Source organism: Lissotriton vulgaris, chromosome 3_1, assembly GCF_964263255.1.
Source record: "Lissotriton vulgaris chromosome 3_1, aLisVul1.2, whole genome shotgun sequence".
NCBI classification, from domain to species: Eukaryota; Metazoa; Chordata; class Amphibia; order Caudata; family Salamandridae; genus Lissotriton; species Lissotriton vulgaris.
Window position 1 is genome coordinate 2,086,527,692 of NC_141689.1, and position 25,689 is coordinate 2,086,553,380.

At 43.9% G+C, this 25,689-nt stretch overlaps 1 protein-coding gene across 1 annotated transcript in view; it reads left to right on the forward strand.

Annotated features, from left to right (window-relative positions):
* Positions 1 to 25,689, forward strand: part of LOC147728838 (uncharacterized) — a 1,063,528-nt gene that overhangs the window by 928,941 nt on the left and 108,898 nt on the right. The window contains exon 15 of the mRNA XM_086963349.1: positions 19,179 to 19,238. Coding sequence (XP_086819475.1) covers positions 19,179 to 19,238 — 60 coding nt within the window. The remainder of the gene's footprint in view (positions 1 to 19,178; positions 19,239 to 25,689) is intronic.

The window sequence follows — 25,689 nt, forward strand, 5'->3', positions numbered from 1 at the left end:
GTCCTCTGAAGTACACAGCAGGTCACAGCAGTGGACAGACCTTTGAGAGTCCTTCTGCAGGTCCAAAAATGAATTGAAGAGTGGGTCTGAGGGTCATATTTTTACTCCTGGTTCCCCCTTTGAAGTGGGAGAAACCTCTGGACGCTTCCCTCACCCATGTGCCAGCAATTTCCTGCCTCCCTGCCCTGGTTCTAGTCTGTCTGCTGGCACAATAGGCAAGTGTGAAGTTCTTTGTGTGAGAACAGAGGCACAGTCTATTGAAGTGGAAGTGGGGCTGTGCACAGCTCACCCCCCCTATCTTGCCTGAAGTAGCCCATCCAGGCAACACCTAGTCCATCTATTGTGTGGCTGTATTGGAGAAATACACAAATGCCTGATGCCAACTACACCCAGTCATGATGTAAGGGTGGGCGTAGTTCGCGAAGTAGCGCTACGCAAAGCTGCGCGAAGTGCACTTCGCACTACGCGAACGTCACGTAGCATTACGCGAGCTGCGTAGTAGCATGTTCGCACTGTGCAAGATGCGTTTTCAATGATTGCACAGTGCGGACAAGCATCCAGCACTGTGCAATCATTGAAAACGGCATCTTGCACAGTGCGAGCTGTAGTTTTCTGCTGCTCGAGTAGATTATTACTTGAGCTGCAGCTTTCTCAACGCGAACTGGTAGTTTCTCATTGAGAGCGGTTGCGAGCATGCGCAGCCACTCAAAATGAGAAACCATACCTCCCCGTGTTGAGAATCTCGCCGGGATGTCCTTTTGCTTGCTCGCGGTCGCGAACATGACGTTTAGGACCGCGAACAAGCAAAAAATGAGCGCTGCACTACGCTACGCTGCAATACGCGTGTTCGCACTGTGCTACGTGCAGCTCGCGTAGTGTGAAGTTGCGCAGACTTCGCAAACTCCGCGAGCGTAGCGTAGTGCTCCGCCCAGGGTTAGTCATGAGACTCAGGAATAGGCTGCAGGCACCAAATGTGGCATTTTCAGAATTGGAACTTAAAATCTGACATTACTATTAAAGAGGATTTTAAATTACAATTGCTCAGACACCAAACATGACTTTTCTACATGCTCCCAATTAAAAGTTATTAATTATCAAATGTAATGAGGGGGATTATCCCATGGGAGAGGTAGACCGCATGTTAGTGAAAAACTAATTAAAAAAACTAATTGTGAGTTTTCACTACCATGACATGCAAATCTTAAAAGTACATGCCCATCTTTTTGATTGCAATGCAAGTCTATGGTCTACCATATGGGTGGCTTATATGTAATAAAGAGTTAGTTTTAGGCTTGGCAAGGGGATTATTTTGCCAAGGCCTAAGACATGTTTTAAGAGGCTAATTAATTTGGTGCACAATAGGTGTTGCCGGCCCACTAGTAGTATTTAATTTATCAGTCCTGGGCATATGGTATACTAATTTACTTGTGACTTATAAGTAATTTTAATATGGCCATCAGGTATAAACTAAGTTTAGCATGTGCTAGGTAGTGAGCACACGCCCTTTAACACTGGTTAGCAGTGGTAAAGTGCACAGAATCCTGAGGCCAGCAAAAATAAAGTGCTCACTATAGAAGGCAAAAAGGTTGAGGGTAGACCACTGTAAGGTTGATAGAGCTAACAGGATACATTTCACAACCTTTAAAAAATTCAGATTATCCACGATTACAGTTTAACAGACCATGGAAAGGTTTTAAAGATTCAATGCTTAATTACATAATGAGAGTTCAGTTCTACCGATAGTGCTTTAATCAAACGTTCCTGGCACAAAATGATCATATTTGGCCTAACAAGAAAGTTAAGGAGGCCCAAGTTCAAATATTTGTCATCCTATAAGTGACATGCTATAGCAGCATTGACAACCATTTTCTGACCATTCCTGTGTGGAGGAGCATCATTTTCTTTCATTTGATTGAACACGTGACTACATAGAGCCAATATCAATCCATACTGTAGGCGCTTATCCGAAGAAAGCCTAAGTAAACAGACCAAAAGAAGAACAAATTGATTGATGAACACCTTCGATCAAGACCTCCATTTTGCCAGCCTTAATGTAAAAATACTCTCCCACATCTTTTGGTTATGAGTCACACACTTCTGAAAGTAGCCAGTAGACACTTCAAGTTCCTCTTTGAAACACTAAATGAACTGGTGTTGTTGGCATAAGCATCCGAATCAAAGCTGAACAACTTAATCAGTGCTGCCAATGCGATCATGCAGGTATTAAAGAGACTCTTAGCTTCAATGACCATCAAAGTGAGTCTGAACAATAAAATGGAATAGTCAACAATGTGTGCTTTGAGCAATACATCTAACATAAAATGATGGGGCAGTGACACCACCAACATCCATCTGCATATGAATGTCATCCAAGACAACAATCAAGACAGATTTATTGCCTTGGGCAGGACAAACATCTTGTTGATCCCCATCAAGCACAAAAGATTATTTCAAAAGGGAATATATTTGTTTTAGCACAGCTTTAATAGCTTAGTGTGAGAAGGAAACAGAAAATAGTGCAGTGGCTACAGGGAATCTTTGAGTTCAGTCATGGTTTCCCTTGAAAATAGTATGATAAAGAATTATAAAGAAACAGACATTGGCAATGCCAATAGGTCTCTTTAGTCACTTGTGAGTTTAGCAAGTCAATAAGTCATCATAAATTCATTTTGCCACTTATCCTTGCACTCCGGCATCCATTCCTCTGCCAAATAACGTATTCTTACATTCACCATCCACAATAAAACACTCACAGAAACACAACAAACCTATGCAACATAATTTAAAACAGACAAATGAAAAAATGCTGCTACCTAAATATGCTGGGCATATGCTTGCAGCAGGAAATAAAGTTTTCATAGCAATGAATATCCATCTTGTAATGAAATGAAATAAAAAATGAATTAATAAAGCATGATAAACCTGAGGGTATCCAAGCGCTATTCCTGAAAAGCAGAGATTTTATGCACAGAAAATACAGAGAGCCTATGAGGCGAAAAGCCATGTTTGTAATAATTTCTTCAATGAGGCCAAGCAGTTAAGTCTAGCAATGTGGGCAGGCTGAGGTTCCGTGACGATTTGAACCCGTGTTTTCAACATTGTCGTAAATACATAATTTTGGTATCAATGAACCGCAAATGATCCATTTAGCATATCCTGGTGTTTTCGCTATGCTACGAGCAAGAGTACTCCTGTTACAAACACATTTCTGATCTACCCATGGCATCCATCTTAGATTATGGCAGCCATTTTGTATTTCTTGCCCTCACATAGACAATGGACACGCAATGACCTCTGATTACTTCATTTCGATTAATGACACATAGGCTTTGGCCGGCGATTCACCTCTCTAGTGACACGTGCACCTTAGGACAGAACACGCCATGGTTACATGACTCGACAGAAGCTGCCTCCTCTGCCTGAGGCCAGTCCTGCTATACTGGTACTCGTGTTCGTTGGCCTGATCATGATTAGGCGGCCGAAGCTGGTAGCCTTGCCCATTTACGACCCACAAACATCTCTTATCCTGCTTTTCTATCTTCTACACCTGGCTCTGCTCCTTTCCTTCTGGGCCTTTATTAGGGGGAGGTAACAAAATTTACGATGAGGCGGTCCGGCTCTTGAATGAAAAGTTGACATGGGATTATGATGGAACAGTGGGAACCCCTCGTTCGTAATGTTTTGACATCAGATATTGTTGACGATTCCTGTGCAACGCCAAATATTTATTGTTTAGGACGCAAAGGTTTAGGAATGTACTATCATGTAAAGAATTTGCCCGAAGCCTAATATTTAGTATATAAGGAGCAACCCTCTTTGTACAAATCGAACAGGCTCCTAGATACTGCCCGTGTGTAGTTTCTGTGACTTCTGTGTCCCTGCAGTAATAAACCTTTGGTCTTTGACGCCACCATCGAGAAGCCCGTGTTTCTGTTTATTTGTGCACCGAGACAGGTAGAACTCCGGGGTCTTCGGGTGTTATCCCTGACACCTCTGGACGGAACCAAAAAGTCCAGAACTCCAATTGGCGCCCAACGTGGGGCGACGTCATTCGGTACCGGTCCAAAAGCCTGAAGAGTTCGAGAAGCTTCGTGTGAAGATTCCTGAGGGAGGCGCCCCACTTCATCGATCCCGGCATATCGTAAAAGTGGCCCGACGTTCTCTTCCACGAGGGTTCCCGTTCGGACGGCTGCAGTGGTCCTTTGCCTTGACCGTCGCCCTGTCTTGGACCCGAGGTGCAGTCCTTAGTACGGCGAGACGTAGACGGGTTTCTCCTTGGTGACGTCTTCAGTGCCTCAGTTAAGTATTAAGTGGTTGCTAGTTGGTTACTTCGTAAGGGTTGCTCCTGTTTGGATAATCCTTTTTAGTTCTTGGTTTGGTTTGGTTTCGTAAAATTATCACTGGTTATTCTGGTTACGATAATCTTTTGGTTTAGTTTGGGTATCGATACATTCGTTCGCTTTTGGTAGGCCTAAGTTCTTGGTTCGAGTGCACATTTTTGTTTGTGTTTTGTCTGTTCTGTGTTCCGGATTATAAAATGGTAAGTCGGAAAAATTGTATGTTGTCGTGTTTTGGTTGCAACAGTGATTCCCGGTTGGAGGACTCATGTCTGGTTCCTCCGATCGGAACTCCTCTTTATGCTCTGTATTGTGAGTTTGGTGTGGGTCCAATATCTTATAATGAGGTATGGATCCGATATACTGAGAAAGACGGGGTCCTTAGTTGGCCACTGCATGGTAGTTTTGAACCCGAAGTCCTTGATAATTTGGAAGTGAAATTGTTTAAGAAGAAAGCCCGGCCGGCAATGTTTGATTCTTTCCGTTATTGGCGAAAAGAATCCAAACAGAGAGAAATTAAAAAGTTAAAGAAAGAACAGAAAGAGCAGGAGTTGACTTTAGAACAGGCTGCTAAGCAGCTGCAACTCAATGAGTCTGAGAAAGCAATGGAGGTGGCTGTTAGAGAGCGTAATTTAGCGATAGACAAGTGCTACCCTGCCTTGCCATCGAGCACAGCTAAGACGGTAGAGGACCCCGAAAATGATCCTCTGTTGTCTTATTTGTTAAGGTCACCCCCACCGTATGCACAGGGTGCTACGGCTCCACCTTTACCGAATGTTCAATTACCGGTTGCTGGACAACCTGGTATTCCTGCTCCTGCTCCCCTGAATCAAGCTCCTGTACCTCCTGTGGTCAATGTAAATGTGCCTTCGGGTTGCCAATTTGGGCTAAAATTCGTAAAGAGAATCATCCCGTTGCCCTAGGTGGTGATTGGGCAGCTATAATTGCGGCAGATGGTCAGCAAATAGGTGGTTCCAAACCTGAACCTCTAATTGCTAATCTACCAGGCAGAATAATTGACTTAATGAAGACTCTGATGCCAGCATTGCGCGTTAACTGGGACAAGTTGTCCGCATGCCGGCAGAAGAAAGACGAAAGTGTGTCCGACTTTTTCACAAGGTTCGAAGAGACTTTTGTAGATCACAGTGGTCAGGATATGAGCACAGAAGGAGGACAGAGACTGTTTGTTGATAAATTTGTACACAATCTGCTGCCAGAGCTCAGTAATAAATTGAAAGATTCCGAGAGTGCGTGGGCTGTCTCTACAACTGCGCAAATACTTGCAACTGCACAGTATTATGAAAATAGGGATAAAGAAGAGAAGGAAAAGTCAGATAAGAAGACGAAAGATTTAAAAACTAAAGTTCTTTTACAGCAAGCATATCCGCCTCGCACGAATCAGACTAATACACAGCAAGGGTCATATCAAAGGACAGATTATAGTTCACCGAGGCCACAATACCTGTGGAACCAATGTGCGTACTGTAAGAAAGAAGGTCATTATAAGAATGACTGTCCAGTCTAAGCGCAAAATAATGCTGCAGCAGCTCAGAGAGGTCGTGGTGGTTCCATGCAGAATTCTAGAGGTCGAGGACGAGGTGCTATGCCTCCACAAACGAATGATCGCCCTTCTAATCATTTTGATCAGCGGAATGGACAGTCTGCCCAACAAAATAGATCACAACAGTATCATGTTGAAGACTATTGTGAGGTTGATGAGGGATTTCAGCAAACTGAGTACTAGGACAGCCATGGACAGAGAGAGGGAGTAGTATCAGTTCCAGTGGATCAGAGTGGGCCTTATGTCGCAGTAGCAACATCAGGTGTAGTCGAACCGTTTCTGTTGGATACTGGTGCAGCAAAAAGTTCTATCATTCATGCTAAACTCCCTGGCGCACCTTTGTCCGGCTTAACAAATGTTTCAGTAGATTTTTCAGGCGCCCCTGTTTACAACCCCGTATCTGGTCCTTTGTCTATTTCTGTTGGACCGCGTCAATTGAAAGCACCCTTGATTTTGACGACAGGTTGTAATGAAAATCTGCTTGGTTTAGACTTGTTAAAACGCCTATATGCGACATTGTACTGTTCTCCTTCAGGAGTACAGCTTACATTGGGTAAAAGAATCATCTCTCCGATGTACTTGTCAATGGATGCACTCCCGCCAGAGCTGCGTTCACTCCCTGATACGACTGGTCCTAACGATGTATGCCTTTTAGAAATTCCACCATATGTAGTCACTTTGAAAGCAAATGTCAAATTTCCACGAATTCCTCAATACAAGATTTCTAGTGAAGGTGAACGTGCACTTTTATTGATCGTGCAAGACTTGATTAAGAAAGGCGTGGTTGAGGAAACTAGAGGAAATGTCTGTAACAGTCCTGTATTACCAATTTTGAAACGTACTGATCCTTCCAAGCCTCCAGTGTATAGGTTTGTAATCGATCTTAGGGAGGTTAATAAAATTGTGGTTCCGCAATTTCCTGTGGTTCCAGACATTACTGCATTGTTAACGTTGATTCCTGCTACAGCCACATGGTTTTCAGTCATCGACTTGAAGAATGCCTTTTTCAGCATTCCGATAGCCGAAGAAAGCAGAGATATTTTCGGCTTCTCTCTAGGAGGTCGAAGCTTCAGGTTTAAACGTGCTCCACAAGGCTATTGTCAGAGTCCATCCATTTACAGTCAGGCATTAAAAAGTCAGTTAGATTCCTTTGTACTTCCTCCTGGTTCTGCTCTAGTGCAGTATGTAGATGATCTTCTAGTGGCTGCCGATGACAAAGAAACCTGCAAAGCAGCTACAATTTCCCTATTGCATCATTTGTCTAGTTTGAACCACAAGGTGTCACCTTCGAAAATGCAATACTGTTGCCAAGAAGTGACCTACCTAGGTCATCTCTTGTCAAAGGAGGGAAGGAAGTTGACCCCAGAGAGAATAAAAGCAATTACGCAAATGAATGTTCCCAGCACACAAAGAGAAGTACGTGCCTTTTTAGGTATTACCTCATATTGTAGGCAGTGGATCCCAAATTTTTCTCTTTTGGCAAAACCATTGGTAGCTTTGACTGGGAAAAATGTTCCGAGTCCGGTGCCATGGTCTGCTGAATGTCAGGAGAGTTTTTCTGAATTACGAAATGCACTATGTTCAGCTCCTGTATTGGGTACGCCCGATTACAGTAAGCCATTCACGCTCTATGTTCACGAGAGAGAAGGTTGCGCGTTGAGTGTTCTGACACAGAGATTTGGTGACAAACAACGCCCTTGTGCGTATTTTTCATCAACATTAGATCCGGTAGCGAGAGCGTTGCCTAGTTGTTTGAGAGCTACAGCAGCAGCTGCAGCTTCCATTCGACAATCTGCTGGTTTGGTGATGAACAACATGCTAGTGGTTATGGTTCCTCATGCCGTGGATACACTCATGAACCGAACCAAGACACAGCACCTTACCAGTGCTAGATTATCAGGCTATGAGCTGACACTGTTAGCGAGTCATATTCAGATCAAAAGATGCAATGTATTGAATCCAGCAACATTGTTGCCGACTAATCAGGAGTCGAGTGATTCTGAACCCCATGATTGTTGTTTCAGAACCGAGGAAGAGACTAAAGGACGAATTGATTTAAAAGACACTCCGTTGTCAGATCCAGATGGCACGTTGTATGTTGATGGGTCGTGCTTTAAATTGGAGAATGGTGATGTGACTGCTGCTTACGCAGTAACGACTTTGAGTACGATTGTGGAGACTGCGAGAGTGAGTCAGAATTCTGCCCAAGCTGCGGAATTGATTGCACTAACGAGAGCGTGTGTTTTAGCTAAGGGAAAGAGAGTGAATGTGTTCACAGATAGTCAGTACGCGTTCGGCGTGGCCCATAGTTTTGGCCGTTTGTGGAAAGAGAGAGGTTTCATTACGTCCCATGGGACTAAGATTCAACATGGTCAGCTAGTTAACGACTTGTTGGAATCTCTAACCTTGCCCACTGAAGTTGCGATTGTAAAATGCAGTGCTCATAAAGCAATCACGGATGATGTTGGTCGGGGGAATGCTTTTGCTGATGAGACCGCTAAACAGACAGCTAGGAATATGATGAGTAGAATGTATGTTGCAACGTCTGCAAGATGGATTTCTGAGTCTGGAATGTGTGAGGACACAGTGGAAAGTGTGAAAGAAATTCAGAAAGAGGCGACTGAGGAGGAAAAGCTTGCATGGAAAGAGAATACGGGTAAATTGGACTCGAGTGGGTGTTGGATTGATTTGTCGGAACAACAGCGTTGGATGTTGCCTGATGCGTACGTGCTTGCAGTAGTAACGATGGCGCATGGAGCAGCGCACATCAGTTCTAAAGGGATTTGTAAGATGTTGGCTCCAGTCTGGAAGAATGATGGGATTAGTAAGTGTGCAGAGAGAGTGGTGAGAAATTGTATGGTATGCCTGATGCATAATCCTGGCAAGGGAATCCCCACACCCGCTGGTCACTTCGCTCCTCCTTCTTGCCCCTTTGAAGTGATTCAGTTAGACTTCATTCACATGGATCGGTGCAACAATCTAAAGTACGTCCTAGTGGTAGTTTGTGCTTTTTCCAGATGGATCGAAGCATATCCACTGAAGGACAACACTGCTTTGTCTACTGCCAAAATTCTTCTCAAAGAATACTTCCCCAGGTATGGCATGCCACGGATTGTATGGTCAGATAATGGAAGTGAGTTTGTAGGGAAAGTTATGCAGAGTGTGTGTGCCGGTTTAGGGATTAAACAAAAATTCCACAGTGCGAACCATCCCCAGTCTGCTGGTTTAGTTGAGGGTTACAATGGCACCCTCAAACTAAAACTTGCTAATAATCTGTGTGTTGTCGGCATATGAGAGTGCTTGAAAAGCACATGAACATATTAGTTCAGCTAGAAGAGGGACGTACAGATTTTAAAAAGTGGGGTTCAAAGAAGACTTCTGAGAGACCCAACAGGGACGGCTAAAGGCCTTAACTTTAAAGCCTACACAAAAGACAATCTGCACCCTGTTGGTGAGAAAGGAATGAAAGAGATTGAGTGCATTTCCTCTGATAATTGCCTGATTAAGGTGTTGAACCAAGCGCATGGGTGAGACAGTGTCAAAGGCTGCCGAAAAATCTAGCAGCACCAAGACAGCTGCTCCACCCTGATCCACCTGGCGCCTGATACTCTCTGTAGTGGCCACCAGTACAGTTTCGGTGCTGTGACGACTTTTGTGATGGGTTCATATTGTTGTATGTCTCAGTGAGCTTCACTAATTACTGAATAAGGTATTTCTCCTGGCTTTTGGAAGGTGTAGGTAGAAGTGAGGTAGGACAAAAGTTCTTCATATGAAACTGAAAATATTATATCATTGTTTTAAAGTTCTAGTATGGCCACATCATTTAGAAGCAATGTAGCTGCCATCATGGATTTGTAAAAAAAAGTAATACCCTAACCTCAAACCCATTGTATTTGGTATAAACGATGTGGGACATTTACCCTTGTTTCCACCGTAATATACTCACTCATTGCTACTCCCACCACACAATCCAACAGGTTCTGGTGAACTATTGTGAAATCTGTTACACTGTCCAGCATGATTACTGTGCATTCTCTGTTCAGAAGCAGTGCCCTCAATATCCATGGCATGCCTGACCTTAAGTCCAGCTCCCTTCTTCTTATTGAATGGAGGTTTTGATGTTTTAGGTTTATCTTCCTGTTTAATGATGTAGTTTGATGAATGTTGACTGTCCACCTCTCTACAAAAGTTTTTCGGATGACTCCTGAAAGGAACAAGATGAATGTGTATCAGTGTCCTGATACCTGTCAAGTGGTCTAACTTTATCATGCTTACTCAGCTTATAGCACTTCTCAGTGACTTCCTGTTGAGGAGACTCACCTGTGGTTTAGTTTTGTTTTGTTTTTCTTATTATCCCACTTCTTCTTTGTAGAAGACTCAGGTACTTGCTTAAATATATCCTTTTCAGAATTGCTCTTTAATTTTGGTTTATGAGGTCTTGCTCCCAAATTATCTCTACCTAGCGTAGCAGTGGTTTCTTTGATAATTTTAGGTAATTTGCACTCTTGTTGTGTGGGAGCCAAATACCTTAGATGCTGGCATACAGCCAATGCTGCTTCTTCCCCCGTTATGTTACTTAACATAATGGTGTATCCCGCAGAAAACTTGCCCATCAGTTTCATCTTCACTTCCAGGCAGATGCTGTCCCATACTCATTCTGTATCTGTTTAAGCACTTCTGGCAGAGAGAGGTACAGTGTGCTCTGGTACATACTGCAGCGAAGACTGTACCCCAAGTAGTGCAGTCTCTCAAAGGGGAAGCCATCCTCATCAGCAAGTATAGTGTTAATATTCTGTGCTTTCCCTGCCGTCCTGCATGGGGAAAAACAGCTTCAAGCGGACCTGTTTTTAGTGCATTTCAGAACAGAATCCTCTCCCCATTCGATGGGAACCTTACTCATGACTGCATTCAGTGTTTGTAGACTTATGCTCGGTGTAAACAATTGAGAGACGACCAGGTGGTTATTGTTCAGCTGGTATTCTCTGGTTGATTACGGTTGTCAATGGTGAGAGTGGTGGGTTGGGGTCGAAGTTGTAGTAGATCGTGGCAATCTTGCTGTGTAAGTAGTCTAAGAGGGGGTCACAGAGTTCTTGGGAGGGGTGGATGTGTTCTCTGTGGGTGCTGGAATGGAGAGCTCCTTGACAATTTTGAAGCGTTCCTTCGTGTGGTTGGCAACAGTATCGATGCTGGCAGTGATGGCTTCTTTCCTGGCTTCCTTTATGCATAGGTAGTAGTCCCTGAAGGCTGCTTTATAGTTGGCTCAATGCACCCCCTCAGGATATATTGTCCTGTAGACAAGCTAGCTCACAGTACCACTATAAGCCCCCCTAGACCTCCAAGGGTAACACATGGCTAGGGCAACCTCAGAACATGACAACCCTGATCCCCTGAGGAATTGTGGTAGCAGATCTAGAACCCTTTCGTTCAGTCACTCTTTCGCTCTCTGAGAGATATACAAGAAATACACAAAGGGGTGTTTTCTATATTAATTGAACCATTGTGACTCTTGTACAAAATATATGTACTACATTGATCAATAGACGGAAGCAGATAAAATGATTAGTAATATGAGCATGGTGAAGAGAATGAGCTATTTCACCAACATGCTCAAACAGTGTATTTATGCTGGGACATACGTACTGAGTATAGTGTACTGCTCCTATGCGTTCCCTAATCTAGTTGTCTAGGGTGGGAGTGCCCTGCCAAGAATCCCCTACTGGATAATCCACCTCCTCATTACCTGAAAGCAAGGTATGTAGGTCCCCGTCTTGGTCACAGGTTGGCCATCCCTCCTCGCAGAGGGCTAAACAGGAACCAGCTGGGCTGAAATGCCAACACAGCAATGACCTCGCAATGACAGCATTGTACTCCTCTAATTTGAGCATTGATGTTCATGTATATTTATAACAATGGCACCCCTGCTTCTGTGTCGATGCTTCAGCTGAGCTGTCATTGTTTATTCCCTCTTTGATAACGTTACCTCATGGACGAAATAACAGATAACATTTGCACAATGTGTGTTGAGGTCTTGTATGAAATGTTCAAGGTGTAATGATAGCGTACTTACAAAGTTGTTTTGTAAGCAATGTGGTTTCGGAGATACTAACCCTGCACTGTCACGCAAGCAAATTTGTGTCAAAAGTTATCGTCTGAAAGATAAGGCAACTTAAGAAACATTTACATGTTAAAATAGCAGTGTTTCTTCCCAGGCCTAAGTGAGCCATGTGACAGGATGGGTGCTCTGTAAACATTTCACTGGGCAGGCATCTTAGATTGATATTGCGCATAGTGTAGTGATTGTTGTTCCAATCCAAGATTAGTATCATAATGCTCCTGCATGTGGTGGACATCTTTAAATGGTAAAACAATGAGTCACTGAGGACAGCGTCATTGCAAGTTGATTGCCCAGTTTAGACACAGTGGCTGCATTGGATTCAGCTCACAACAGATAACAAATGAGCAGCACGTGGCTGGTAGCACAATCTAGGAAGCTGACCAATGCTCTAAAAAATAAATAGATTAAAATGATTGGAGGAAGAAATGAATGGGGACCTATAAAAGGAGAAAACTGAAAACTAAAGGACTGGTCCACCAACCTTGGCAAAGAAGCGCACTCAGTTTCAGATGGATGTGTAAATGTGATCAGGCATTACGCCATAACTAACACAGCATTAGAGCCAATGGTGGCTGAAGTGGGGTGATCAATAAGCCCATGATGTTTGCTGTTGCAGGCATAAGAAGAATGGAAATTACACTTTAACAGACCAAGGTCTTGATAACGCTTGTTTGAAGGCCCCCTACATACCAGATGTGGGGGTAGATTGGAAGATTCCTACATTTCAAAGGCTGTCACAGGTATAAAATATGGACACTTAGACCAACTCTTCAGCACACTCCTACATTTGTGGACATTACAGAGGAAGGACTGCCTTATTCCACACAGGACTGCCTGCTGCTTGAGGCTTGCCGTGTTCCCCAGAGGACTGCCCTGCTGTTTGAGGCTTGCCTTGTTCCCCAGAGAACTGCCCTGCTGCTTGAGGCCCGCCATGTTCCTTGCGAAGAAAGACTGGACCTGCTGCCTTCATCCCAGGTTATCCTGAGGGCACCAAGGGTCAGTTGGGTGTCCTGTCGGATACATGGACACAACCAGAGGCATCCCTGCAACTGCCCAGCACACCTGCTACAACTGGGCTTGTGTGGACCTGCAAATAGACCTACCTGAGCCTTCCTGGCCTCTGCTAGACTGAGTCCCTGATCCCTAGGTGGTGCTTCCCTCAGTCCTGGACCCTTTCTCTGGCATCACAGACTGTGCATTCCCCTCCAAGAAAAGGAGAAATCCTGATGTTCAGGACTCCTGACCATGAGAAGGTAACCTGACCAGCCTGATTAACATGGTCCCTGCATCTGGCCCATGCTCCATCGCAGTCGATCTGAACTTGCGACTTTCTCACGGTCCAGGATGACTAGATGACTTCGAGTGGCGGTTTGTGCTTTCAGGCTCTATACGTACCTAAAACGTTAAAACTGAATATCTCTGGTTATACTGATTTGATTTTTGTTGTTTTGACCTTATTTAATTTATTAAAATTTCAATTGGTTTGGGATGTTTTTGTTTTTTCACTCTATTACTGTTTGTGTGCTGCATGAATAGGCTTCACAGTGCCTCTAAGTTAAGCCAGATTGCGTTTGTCCCAAGCTAACAGAGGGCTAAGCACAGGTTAATTTAGTGACTTTTGTGGATCACTCTCACAAACATTGTGGTCACTGCTTTGGCAGGGTTTTCGCCCCCTTCGATCAATGACCTGATTTCTTACACCTTTTATATTGAACAGATCAGACACATGGCATCTAGCATAAAATTTCACAATGAACCAATCAAAAATATATAGCCTTTTTCATTGGCTTGACACCATTCCCAGCTCAGGCCTACAGCATTGACCGAAGCTTTTCCACAATAATCAAGTATAAAATAATAAAATTACAAGTATGTCCAAAGTTGCAGTTGGCAATGCAATATTAAGCCTCTCCTAATAGGGCCTCCAAAACATAATTACAAGAAAATCTTCTACCCCCAGGGTTTGTCAGAGGTGTAACTAACACCAAACCTTATGCCTACATGGACAATATGTGAGGTTTCATGAAACAAAATATCTGCCTTCAGGCTTTAACCCAGTGTAAAAACGATCCACTCTTAAAATCCTAATGACTTTTATGTATGCTTTTCACAATGATTAAGTCAATGATTAAGTCAAAGCTACTGCCCTTGTCACAATTTGTCATAAAAAACATAGATTATGCCAAAAGCCATGTTATAATCCTGTTGTATTGAGCATGCGCTTTCCCACTAGGCAGAAATGCAAGCACTCTTTTTCAGCAGAACCACACAACTGGGTGGAGCCAAAAGCCCCTCTCTTAGTAGTGCCTCTTAAAGCTCTTTTCGTGTTGCTCTCATAAAGTCTGTTGCGAGCCACGCTGTCAAGTCAGACCTAAAATGTCACTAACTAACAGTGTGTATGAACAATTTGAGATCCCTCATCCAACATGGATCATGAGGTGACACAGCACTGACTATAACAAATTCGGTGACAGGAACAGTTTTAGCAATTGTAGTATACGTTTATCTATTTGGACATGTTAGACTTTATTGTATTATTACTTTTTTCAAACAACTTTCTTTGTGATTTGAAACTGTGGCATATGGCGATTTATCATTTCACTTGCAGCCTAAAACATAAATAAGAACATTAATACTTGTCGCAAGTGCATTCATGCTCACAAATGCCTTCAAATAGACCATTTGTTAAGCTTCTGGATGAGTAGCAGTCAGCTATCGCTTCGCCATGTCTGGAATTTGTTAGGGGTTTCATTGTAGCAAGAATGGCTCGTGAAAAATGAGTTTTGCGAAAAAAATTAAAAGAAGCATTTGTTGAATTTAAATCCATTTTTAGTGCTCGGTAAATATAAACATGGCACTATGACTGATTGTTTTTGATGATTAAACTATGATTAAAACACCCCAAAAAATTTGGAAGTGTTTTAGAAATTTGGAATCAGGCTCGCAAAGATTCTCTTCTACTACTAAATAGACTGCAGGTAACTTACACGCAATTATTTTCAGTGTGTTGTGTGTGTAAGACTTTGTGCGCATTCTCGCTGTCATTATGAAAAATGATCAATGATTATTAATTTATGCAGTGTCTTTCGACCTTTTGTAATTCATCCCTCCCAATCGGGCTTTAGAGCTGCCTTATCAACGGACACCACCCTGTTGGGGGGAACGGAATGACTGCGCTGTCATCTGTTGGCTGGAGACACTGAGGCTCTTATTTTGGCTGATTTTAAGCGCAGCATTCGACACAGTGTCTCACACCGTGTTAATTAAAACTTTAAGATCCTTGGGCATCTGCAGCTCAGCTTTGAAATGGCTCACTTCTTTTCTCACGAATCACCCTTTTCAAGTCTTTTCTCCCACCGCTAGTTCCGATTTCTACTAATTTGCCCATGGGGTACCTCAAGGCTCCATTCTAAGCCCTTTGCTTTTTAACTTATATGTAAGACCCTTAGCCGATGTTGCAGAAGAGTCTGGGCTGTCCCTGTTTTACTAAGCAGACGACTCCCCGATCATTTACTCTCTCTCCATGAAGAGCACGACCAGGCCTTCTCCCCTTCAGTTAGGTCTGAGTAAAATTGCATCGTGGATGCAATCAAATTATCTCAAACTCAACAGTGAGAAAACCGAGGTCCTTATACTTGGGAAAAACAAGGAACTCTGGGGCCCTCAACACTGGCCCTGTGAGATGGGTGCACTTTCCCTACCCTCCCGCCAAGTTCGCAACTTGGGCATCACCATTGATGACTCTCTCAGTAGGTACTCGCAGGCTGTCAAGGTAGCTGCCACATGTTTTACCATCCTGAAGTGGCTAAAAAAGATCATCTGGATGCTACCAGAGCCCACTCAGAAAACTGTAGTCCATGCATTGATCACTTCAAGGCGGGATTACTGTAATGTTCTCTATCTGGACTCAAACAAGTAAGTGACTCGCAGACTGCAGATGGTCCAGAACTCTGCTGCAAGGTATATGTGCCGGGTGCATATAGCTACCTCTATCTCCGGCCATCTACGAGACCTGCACTGGCTCAGGGTGGAGAACCGATTCAAGTTCAAAGCCCTGGCCTACATGTTTAAAATCAAAATAGGAGCTGCCCCTCAATACCTACAATTTCTGGTCCGTCCATATGTCCCTCCTCGTAACCTCCGCTCATCCACTCAGGTGAGGTTTTTCATTCCTAAAATTAAACTATCTCGGATGGGTGGAAGGTCATTTGCATATCTAGGCCCCTCAATTTGAAATGCCCTGCCATAGCTCTTCGAAATGAAACAGAATACGTCCAATTTCGCAAATCATTGAAGACTTGGCTGTTTAACCAATAACCAGTAAGCCTCTTTTCAACATAGTCTCTAATCTGCTTCAACGCCGGGAAAACCTTTTTGGGTAGCTTTCACGCCTATTAAATAAATTATAAGATCCCATATTGTTGCCAATGGTTCATATATAGGTGTCAGATTGTGGTAAAATCCCCGCCATCTTATTTTGCAATGATTTTCTCATTTGGCCATAACTGTTCACAACTGACTCATTGGATTAGATCATTGCATAATGAATAATCATTTATCATAAAGAGCCCTGAGGAAGTTCAAGTCTAATAAATAAAGCACATTGGCTGTTTGACTGTTTTAATGAATTAGATAAAGGATTTCAATAAAAATTTCAAGACTTTTGGACTTTGAACAGTTGATGTCACCTTTCAATATTGTGTGTTTCTATAAACGTTCTAGGTACTTTACCATTCCAAAGTGAACTTCTGTTTTCATAGAGTAGTAAAATAATCATAAAGTAAGTAAACAAACCATTCTGGATTGCCTCACATGAGTGCACATGCATGAGCTTGCACACAACCAACGGTAGCCATCTTTGAATGTTTTCTACCATAGATATAATTAAAATTATTTCAAGATGCCCACCTGTGCATGTGCTTTGAAAGAGGTGTGGCGCAGCGGTCAGGTACCTGACTCCGGCCCAGGGGGTTCGTGGTTTGATCCTCGGCGCCGGCGGCAAGTTAGCCCAGCTTCATGTGACTCTGGGAAATAGCTTGCTTAATTTTCCTGATGGCCCAAATGCTGGGACACCTCTCGGAGGTAGCAGTGCGCTTTACAAATGCTTGTATTTGATATTAGTGCAAATGAGGTAATCTTGGAATGTTGGAATGTTTTTCAATGCTTCCAGGATGGCTCACACTTTTTTAAGTATTTAAAAAATACCCAAAATGACCACTTGTGTGTGTGCATCTTTAAATGCTTTTAAATACTTTGGGCCTGATTCACAAAGGTAAAGTTAGACCAAAAGTCTAACTTAATCCAAAAGTCTAACTTTAATACTTTTTGGTATTCACAAAAGTAAGATAATACTAGAAATGTTACTACTAGTAAACTTACTACTAGTAAACTTACTACTAGTAAAATTACTAGGAGTAAAGTTGCTAGTCGTAACTTTCCTTCGTGAATAATGAAAAGTAGTAAAGTTAGACTTTTGCACAAAGTTAATCTTTTGGTCTAACTTTACATTTATGGTTTGGGCCCTTTGTTACCCAAAGGATGCTGAATTCTCAAAATCAGTGAAAGGGCCATTGTGTCGTTCTGGACATTTTCTAGAGATACACTCCGATGGGCCTTTTAAGCAGCATGAAAGTGGGAAGGGGATAAAAATCCTGAATGCACAGTCAAGTTAGGAATACCTCTTCCTGATACATAATAACCAAAGGACAATAGAGGAAGGTTAGATAAAAATAACTGAACATAAACACACCTCAACACAAGGGTATAGAAAGACTAAGGAAACAGCATAAAGCCAAACCTACGCACCCAATTCAGAGGGGGCAATGTGAACAGGACTATTAGCTCGAGGAGGATGATACAGACAATCAAGAAGCATATTTAAACCTATCCCTACTCTAACACTACAGTTACACCCCTTCAATAATGAGTAAGCATTTTGAATCAGGACAAAAGGTGTCAGTTGTAGAGTCTTCCTGAGAAGTCTCTCCACTGTTGAGATGGGTCAAGCAGCTTTAAGCCACTATCAAAAGAGGAAGAGCTCGTTCTAAGATGCTCCCTCTCCAAAGGAAAGGAAGATGTGGGCACTATCTCTACTTCCAACAACCAGTTATCCACAGGTAGAATTCCCATGATGCATGTGCATACTCCACAATAGGTACAGCCATGAGCGTAATTTTCCACAGTGTTCTCCATGTAAATCCCATTGCAGCAATTTGTCCTCGGTTCCTGTGTCTTCTCCCATGTGAAACCGACTTGTTCCCTTATTGCCTCCCAGCCATGTAATTAAAACATCTTCTCTCCTTGCTTAGCTGCTAAAACAAAGACATTAGTTTGGCTAAAGAATGCTTCTCCAACTGCAATGCAGGCCTAAAGCGTTGGCTAACATAAGAACGAATCATTTAAACATTACTTGTGGCATAATTAATTTTGTATTTCAACTAACACATTTACCTAATTATAGAAAGTACAATTATTAAACACATCTAATACATGAGTAATATCAAACTTCACAACAAGATTCTCTATGTTGGCATTTTCTGCTAGTTACATTTATTTCCTATGTTAACTCTCCATACTACTTGCCAATAAACTAAAGTAGGTCACGTATATACATTAACGCGGTTCACAGTTCTAACATTCACATTACAGAAGACTGGGTTAAATGCGGATGCACTCTAAAAGTGATTATGATGCATCCCTGCAAATAAGTGAAATGCAAATACGAAAATTCCAGTCCATCATGAGTATTGAGAAAGCTAGACCTATTGACTTGGCCAATGCTTGTTTTTGAAAACATACAACGTTGCTGCTAGTTGAAAAATGAGAAGATCTGTTTTCTTAATATATAATCATTACAAAATTCCTGATAATCCAGATTCACGCGCAAAAGTAATTTTAATGCCCAAATGAGGATTGCATGTTATGCTTGTCTTCTGATGACATGAGTGTTGCGTTTTCTAATGAAAAAGACGACGTTGTTAAGAGATTGACTTGATACTCCTTTCCACCTTTTGGAGAGATTCATCGAGATAGCTGATTGTTGTTGCTTTAAAGCAATATGTAAAGAGCATATTAATAATCGTCTTTGTCATATGGAAGTGTGTATTGAATCTTTTAAGGTGGGCCTTTCTGTTCATGTTTTTCTGTCTACCATCCATCCCTGCAGGTTACCTCTTCAGCTCCTCAGTTCATCACCGTTGGGGTCTTGGAACAAGGCGGCATTTTTGTGAGTTTCTTTGCCTGTGAATGTGTCTGTGCAACAGCAAGTCAACTTCTGAATTACTCCACGCATTGATAGGCTCATTAATTTTAAGAACTCTTTCAAATTGTGTTTGCCATGGATGATGTCTGTTGATGTCCTCGCTTACTGTAATTTATTACAGCTATCACCATTACTTCACTGAATTTATTTCATGCCCTATTACCAATCTCTTTGTCATCCTTGACTGTGTAAAACAACATTATTTCTTCCTTGGGAATTTCGGTGTGCAGTGTACCTTGTTATGAACTTTTAACAAGCCTTGCCAAGCTACATGTTGCTCTACAAGCAGAGACGGTACTCATGCTGAATTCATAATCTATGTCAAATTAGACTGTATAAAGTATTATATAGCCTTAATAATGTGAGTGCGCAAACAATATGGCCTTTAAAGTACCACATTCTGAAAAGACTTCTTCATGAAAGAGTGCCTTCAAAAGTGAAATTTACAGCAAGAAAACACTTTTTCATGGTCTTCTGGTCAAATTGTAGATGGTCAGAGACCTGCTTTATAATATAAACCACTCACAGAGTGCAGTTCACACTCACATTTCACACGTTGTTTTCCGACAATTTATTACATTAAAAGCTATTCAGCTTACTTACATTTCATATATCTTTTTACACTAAAATACTCGCTCGATATACTGGAAATCTCCCTTCACGCATTTCATGTTTTGTTCAAGTTTTATTTTTTGTTTTTGCGAGGAGAATTTTCATTCTATTTAAGTGTGCTTCCATTATGCATAATATAAGGCTTTCTTAGTGCATGCACCTCAAAGCATTACAGGAAAACTAGTGCAATCCCACCCCCAGGGATGATATAATCCAGTCTACTCTGCAAGCACAGATTCGTGTAATCTGGGTCAAATTACTTAATTTCCCCCAAATCAGTCCTCCTCATCACAGTAATAACTATTGATGCTGGCCCGGCCCCAGATAGAGCATGTTAACATATATTTCCTTTTATTTTTATCAAAACCTATGAGTATGGTGTGCTGCAGGGTTCGGCATTGAGTCCCAACCTTTGTAATAATTATCGAGAGCCACTAGCCAAATTGGTTAAATAATGGGGTGTGCATGTCGTCCCTTATGCAACGACAATTTAAGGCATTAAGGGCCCGATGTAGGTAGGGCGTTACCGATCGGTAACGGCCGAAAATACCGATTTTTGGCCCTTACCGATCGGTAAACAGCCATCGAGATGTAGGGAACCAAAAACAGAAAGAATCGGATAGAAAACCGATTCGGAATGAGTACCGAATGGGAAAGAATCCGATACGTACATACCGAAAATCGGATATGTAACGAATCGGAAAAACACCGAATCGGATGCAAAGACCGAATCGGTCCATGTACCGAATCGTTAGTGACACCGAATCGGAAAATCACCGATTCGGTCCAATTACCGATTCGTTAGTGACACCGAATCGGAAAATCACCGATTCGGTCCAATTACCGATTCGTTAGTGACACCGAATCGGAAAATCACCGATTCGGTCCATTTACCGATTCGGTACAAATACCGATTCGGACATGAGCCGAATCGGAAAACATGCCGATTCGTATGAATCTCCGATCGGGAAATTCCCTGATTCCGACAGTTGGGGAGATGTAGGGAGGCACAGAAACACCGAAATCGGCTCAAAATCGGTAGAATTCACTCGGTATTTACCATGGATTGCAATCAGGTGGTAACCAACTCCAACCCATATAAACAGTCCCAAAATGCATTGCAACTTGCAGGATGGCAGCTTTCTATGTCATTGCGAGGCGGCTACGGCTACAGCAGGAAGGACAGAGGGAATGGCTAAGAAATGAACAGGTCTACAGACAGAGGATAACCCTGTTCATGCTCACTGAGGCTGAGATCCTACAGAGATACAGGCTGGACTCTGACACCATACTTGAGCTCATCAGGGACCTTAAGCCATTCTTGGACCACCACACCCCAAGGGCACACGCCATCCCTGCGCACGTCCAGGTGCTATGCAGCCTACACCTGGTAGCGTCTGGCAGCTATCAAAGTGGAGTAGCAGCAGCAGGAGGGGTGAGCCAGAGCAGCCTGTCAAGGTTCTTCCACATATTCCTTGACGCCATGATAGACAGGATGGACCAATACATCTCTTTCCCTGCAACCCACGCAGAACTGCTACAAACTAAAGCTGACTTCTACCAGATGGCACAATTTCCCCAAATCATCGGTTGCATAGATGGCACGCACATTCCGATTTGCCCACCAGCGGACACCGAATACATATACCGCAATCGGAAATCTACACACACCATCAACGTGCAGGTGATCTGCAATGCCAAGTGCACCATCACAGACCTGGTAGCAAAATTTCCAGGAAGTACCCATGACTCCTATATATTCCAACAGAGCGGCATATATGCACGGCTGATGGCTGGCGAATTTGGAGAAGGATACCTCCTAGGTGAGACACATCATCAGACCCCCATAACACATAGTAGGTAGGTGTAATACATGTATGCATGTGTCTAATGTGACCCCTTTCTCTTCCAGGCGACAGTGCATATGCCCTCCGCTCATTCATACTCACCCCCTACCTCAACCCCTCCACACCCAGCCAAAGGAGGTATAACCGGGCCCACATACGCACCAGGAATGTTGTTGAACGGACCTTTGGCATCTGGAAAAGTAGATTCAGATGCCTGCACAAGAGTGGAGGTGCAAGGCAGTATACCCCCATCACCTGCTGCAAGATCATAGCTGTATGTGCAATGTTACACAACCTTGCGGTCAAGAAGGGCACTGAGGTGGAGTTGTCTGACTACGAGGACTATGACGACGACGAAGCTGTGCCACTGACACAGCCAGCTGGGGTGTGTACGCCAAGTGATGGCAGATACAGACGTGAGGAGATCACTGAGAACTATTTCTGACTGAGTACAGATGCAAAGACAGCTAAATGTTGCTTGCAAAAAACAAATTTTAATAGTGTTGCACCACAGTTACAGCACTGATGTGCATCAAAAAATGGAGTATGTAAAATCAAATAAAGTCCAGGCTTCTGGTTGCCTCATCCGCCCTTGCCAGGCTATTTTTTTGCCCGCTTGCCAGACCCACTGGGGTGTCCCTCAGCCCCCTCTGAATGCCCAGCAGCATCAGCGGATCGCCTGGTGCTTCTCCGTGGCTCAGACGCAGCGCTGGCCGGGCTGCTGCGGCTGCTGCTGTCTCCAGCATCACCCAGGTCCAGGGCAGGATTGGAGGCGGTGTTTGAAATTATCATGGCCTCCATAGCCGTGGTGATCCTGGCCATCCCCCTAGTGAGCTCAGCCGTATGCTGACTAAGCACGGATTCCTGGTTGGAGCTGCGATGGCACAGTTGTGCTGTCGCCGCTGCAAGGCGGGCCATGGCCCGGTTCAGCACCCGGGCATCCCGCCTGCGCACCAGCTCATGCTCCTCCTGTCTGGCAGATGAGTGGGTGATGGCAGTGGTCAGCCTGCCTAACCCTGCTGCCACCTCCTTGTTGGTTTCCACAACAGCCTGGAATCCCTTCACCAACTCTCCCATCTGCATGTTGTGCTGCAGGAGCTGGCGTTGGCAGGCCATGGTGGATCTTGCCTGTTGCCTCTGGATTTTAACCATCTGTCCCTCCAGGCCCAGGAACACACTGCCCTCCCGTGCTGGTGCAGCAGTGGTGGTGATGGCACGGCGTCGGGCACTGCTGCTTCCGGCCTGCTGAGTGGGCTGGGGTGCCACTGGTGGGGGTGTGGAGCTGGCCGGTCCCTGAGCCCCTGCTCCCAGGACAGGTTGAACAGGTGGCAAGGCCACGGTTGTGGCAGGAGCTGGTGTAGGCGGAATGGTGTGCCTTGTAGGGGAGTTTTCTGGGGAGAATTGCAAGGGGGGTGTGCTGGGCAGTACTGGGGAGTGCACTGCTTGGAAGTCAATGACCAGGACTCCCTCCATACCTAGCCCTGGGGTGTCTCCTTCCTCATCCTCCTCCTGGCCAGCCTGGCTGGTGCTCGGCCCTGCGACTGCAGTGTTGGACATTGCTGCTCCCTCTGCTGTCACTGTTGTTCCGCCTGATGGGGCCCCTAGGTACAAAGAAGCATTTGTAAACTGAGTGCCGATGTATTACAGTCAGTACAATTATGGCATTCCACATGTCCTTGCATCTCCTTACACTGTGTCACACTATTTCCTGTCTTGTGATTCTGCACTGACATATTTGGCTAACTTCTGCTGACTACATGTACCATGATGCTTGTCTCTTGTATGTTGGTGACAGTACAGTGCTGGGGTTTGCCTATGCATTGTGTCTAATGGGGAGGTGTCTGGTAGGGTGTGTCATGATGCGCATGCTTCTTACCTGTAGCTGTAGCTCTCGCAGAGCTGTCCAGGGTCCCGATTCCAACGACACTTTCCCTCTCAATGGTGCTGGAGACCAGTTCCTCCAGCTCGGTGAGGGGTGGCGCCGGGTTCGTGCCTCCTCCAGTGTGTCCAGCCTGCCTCTGGAACTCTCCCATCTTCCTCTTAGTGAGGCTGCGGATGTCGTAAAACCTCTTTTTCAGTTCCTCTATGGACCTGGGGGTGACACCCGCAGCATTCACCTTCTGGGCGATGTCGGCCCAGATTCTCCTCTTGGTGCTGTCTGGCACGTTCAGGGACAGCTTGCCAAACAGCTGGCGGTGCACCCTCACCACCTCCTCGACCAGCACCTGCAGTTCGGTGGTGGTGAACTTGGGCTTCCTCTTCTGGGAGGACTTCTGGCTTTCAGACTGCTCTGCCATGTTCTCCAGTTCAGTTGGCAACCTCCTTCTCCCACTGCTGCTAACTGTGAGTGTTGGGCTCAGGCAGGCTTTCCAGAAACTTCTTAATTAGCTGCACCTGCCAGGGTTGCCACTCCCTGTTTGGGTGGGGGAGGGGGAGCCACCTCATTGGCTGAATCGCCTATTGCCGAATCGGCTTTTACCGATTCGGTAATATCCGAATCGGTAAAATCCGATTCGGTATTATCCGAATCGGTAAAAGCCGATTCGGTTCATTCAATGCATTCCTATGGGCTTTTTCGCCATGGGTGTGTTTTCATGGCTACGAATCTATGATTGCCGATTCGGATTTTACCGAATCGGCTTTTACCGAATCGGTATTCGCCGAATCGGGAATATCCGATTCGGTGGTAGCCGAATCGGTGATTTCCGATTCGTTGTTGGCCGATTCGGTACTTTCCGATTCGGACCGAGCAGAATCGGAACGTACCGAATCTCATTACCGATGCCGACCGATTCGGTATTCATTCGTTTTTTTTTCCCTACATCTCGTTTTCCGATTTCAGAATACCGATTCGGCCCGCCTCGGTATTTTGAAATCGGAAAATCGCGTTTACCTACATCGGGCCCTAACTTTCTCCCTCAGAGCAATTGAACAAAAAGGATCCCTTTATTTAAGGAGGAGATTTAATCCTTACCATCAGGTTAGACTTAGCATTGAGATCCAACAATCTTAAACATTTTCATCCCACTCGGATCCAGAAGGCCAACAGAGGAGGTAGATCCTTTATTTTCCCTGTCTCTAAGCTTTGGAAAGATCTTCCTTGAACCCTGAGCTTCAATCCATCTGTCATTGTCTATAGAAAGAATGTAAAATCTCCTGTCTGGATGGAATTTGATTTATACTGTACAGTCTGCAATAGGCCTGGGTGGTAAAATCCGTTCCGCTCGTGGAATTTGCGTAATTTGGGTAATTTTGCGTTCTGCGGAGAATGCGAAATTGGCCAAAATTCTGCGTTCTACAATTTTGCGGAATTTTTGCTTGTTCGCGTTCTCAAATGCGTGTTCGCGAGATATTTCCCCCGAGCACGCAAACAGTGATTGCGAACAGTAAAAAAGCTCCGCGAACAAGCAATTCCGCGTGTTTGCAGAATTTCCGCGTGTTCGCGGAGATTTTTTACAGTTTTACGGAGATTTGCATAACATGATTACGCAAATTCCGCCCACCCCTAGTCTGCAGCACTTTTTATACCTTTACTGCTAACACCGCGATGCCACTTCGGTAACAGCTTTATAAGTGGCTTTTTTTGTATTCCAAAACAACTAATAATGACATTTAAATTAGAATTCATGCTCATTTAGGGCACCTATTATTGATGTTAAAGCACAAGTTCTTTGCTGAAAGAAAACATTTTCATGCTGCTATGGTCGGTATTTATTGATTAATGCATAGATTTGCTTCATTGTTTAGTTTTCAAACCTTTAAGACAACTGTGGCCTTAGTTGTCTTTTCTCTGTTTCATCCAATGAGAGCTTTCTAACCTCAGGCATAGCACTGATATCTGAGGTCTGTTTTTTTTTCAAAATTCTCTTCAGGTGAATCATCTAACACCAAATACCTCTGATTCAGGCATGCATCCTTTTTTCTTTCTTGGTCCATACATTTCAGCCCAGAAATCT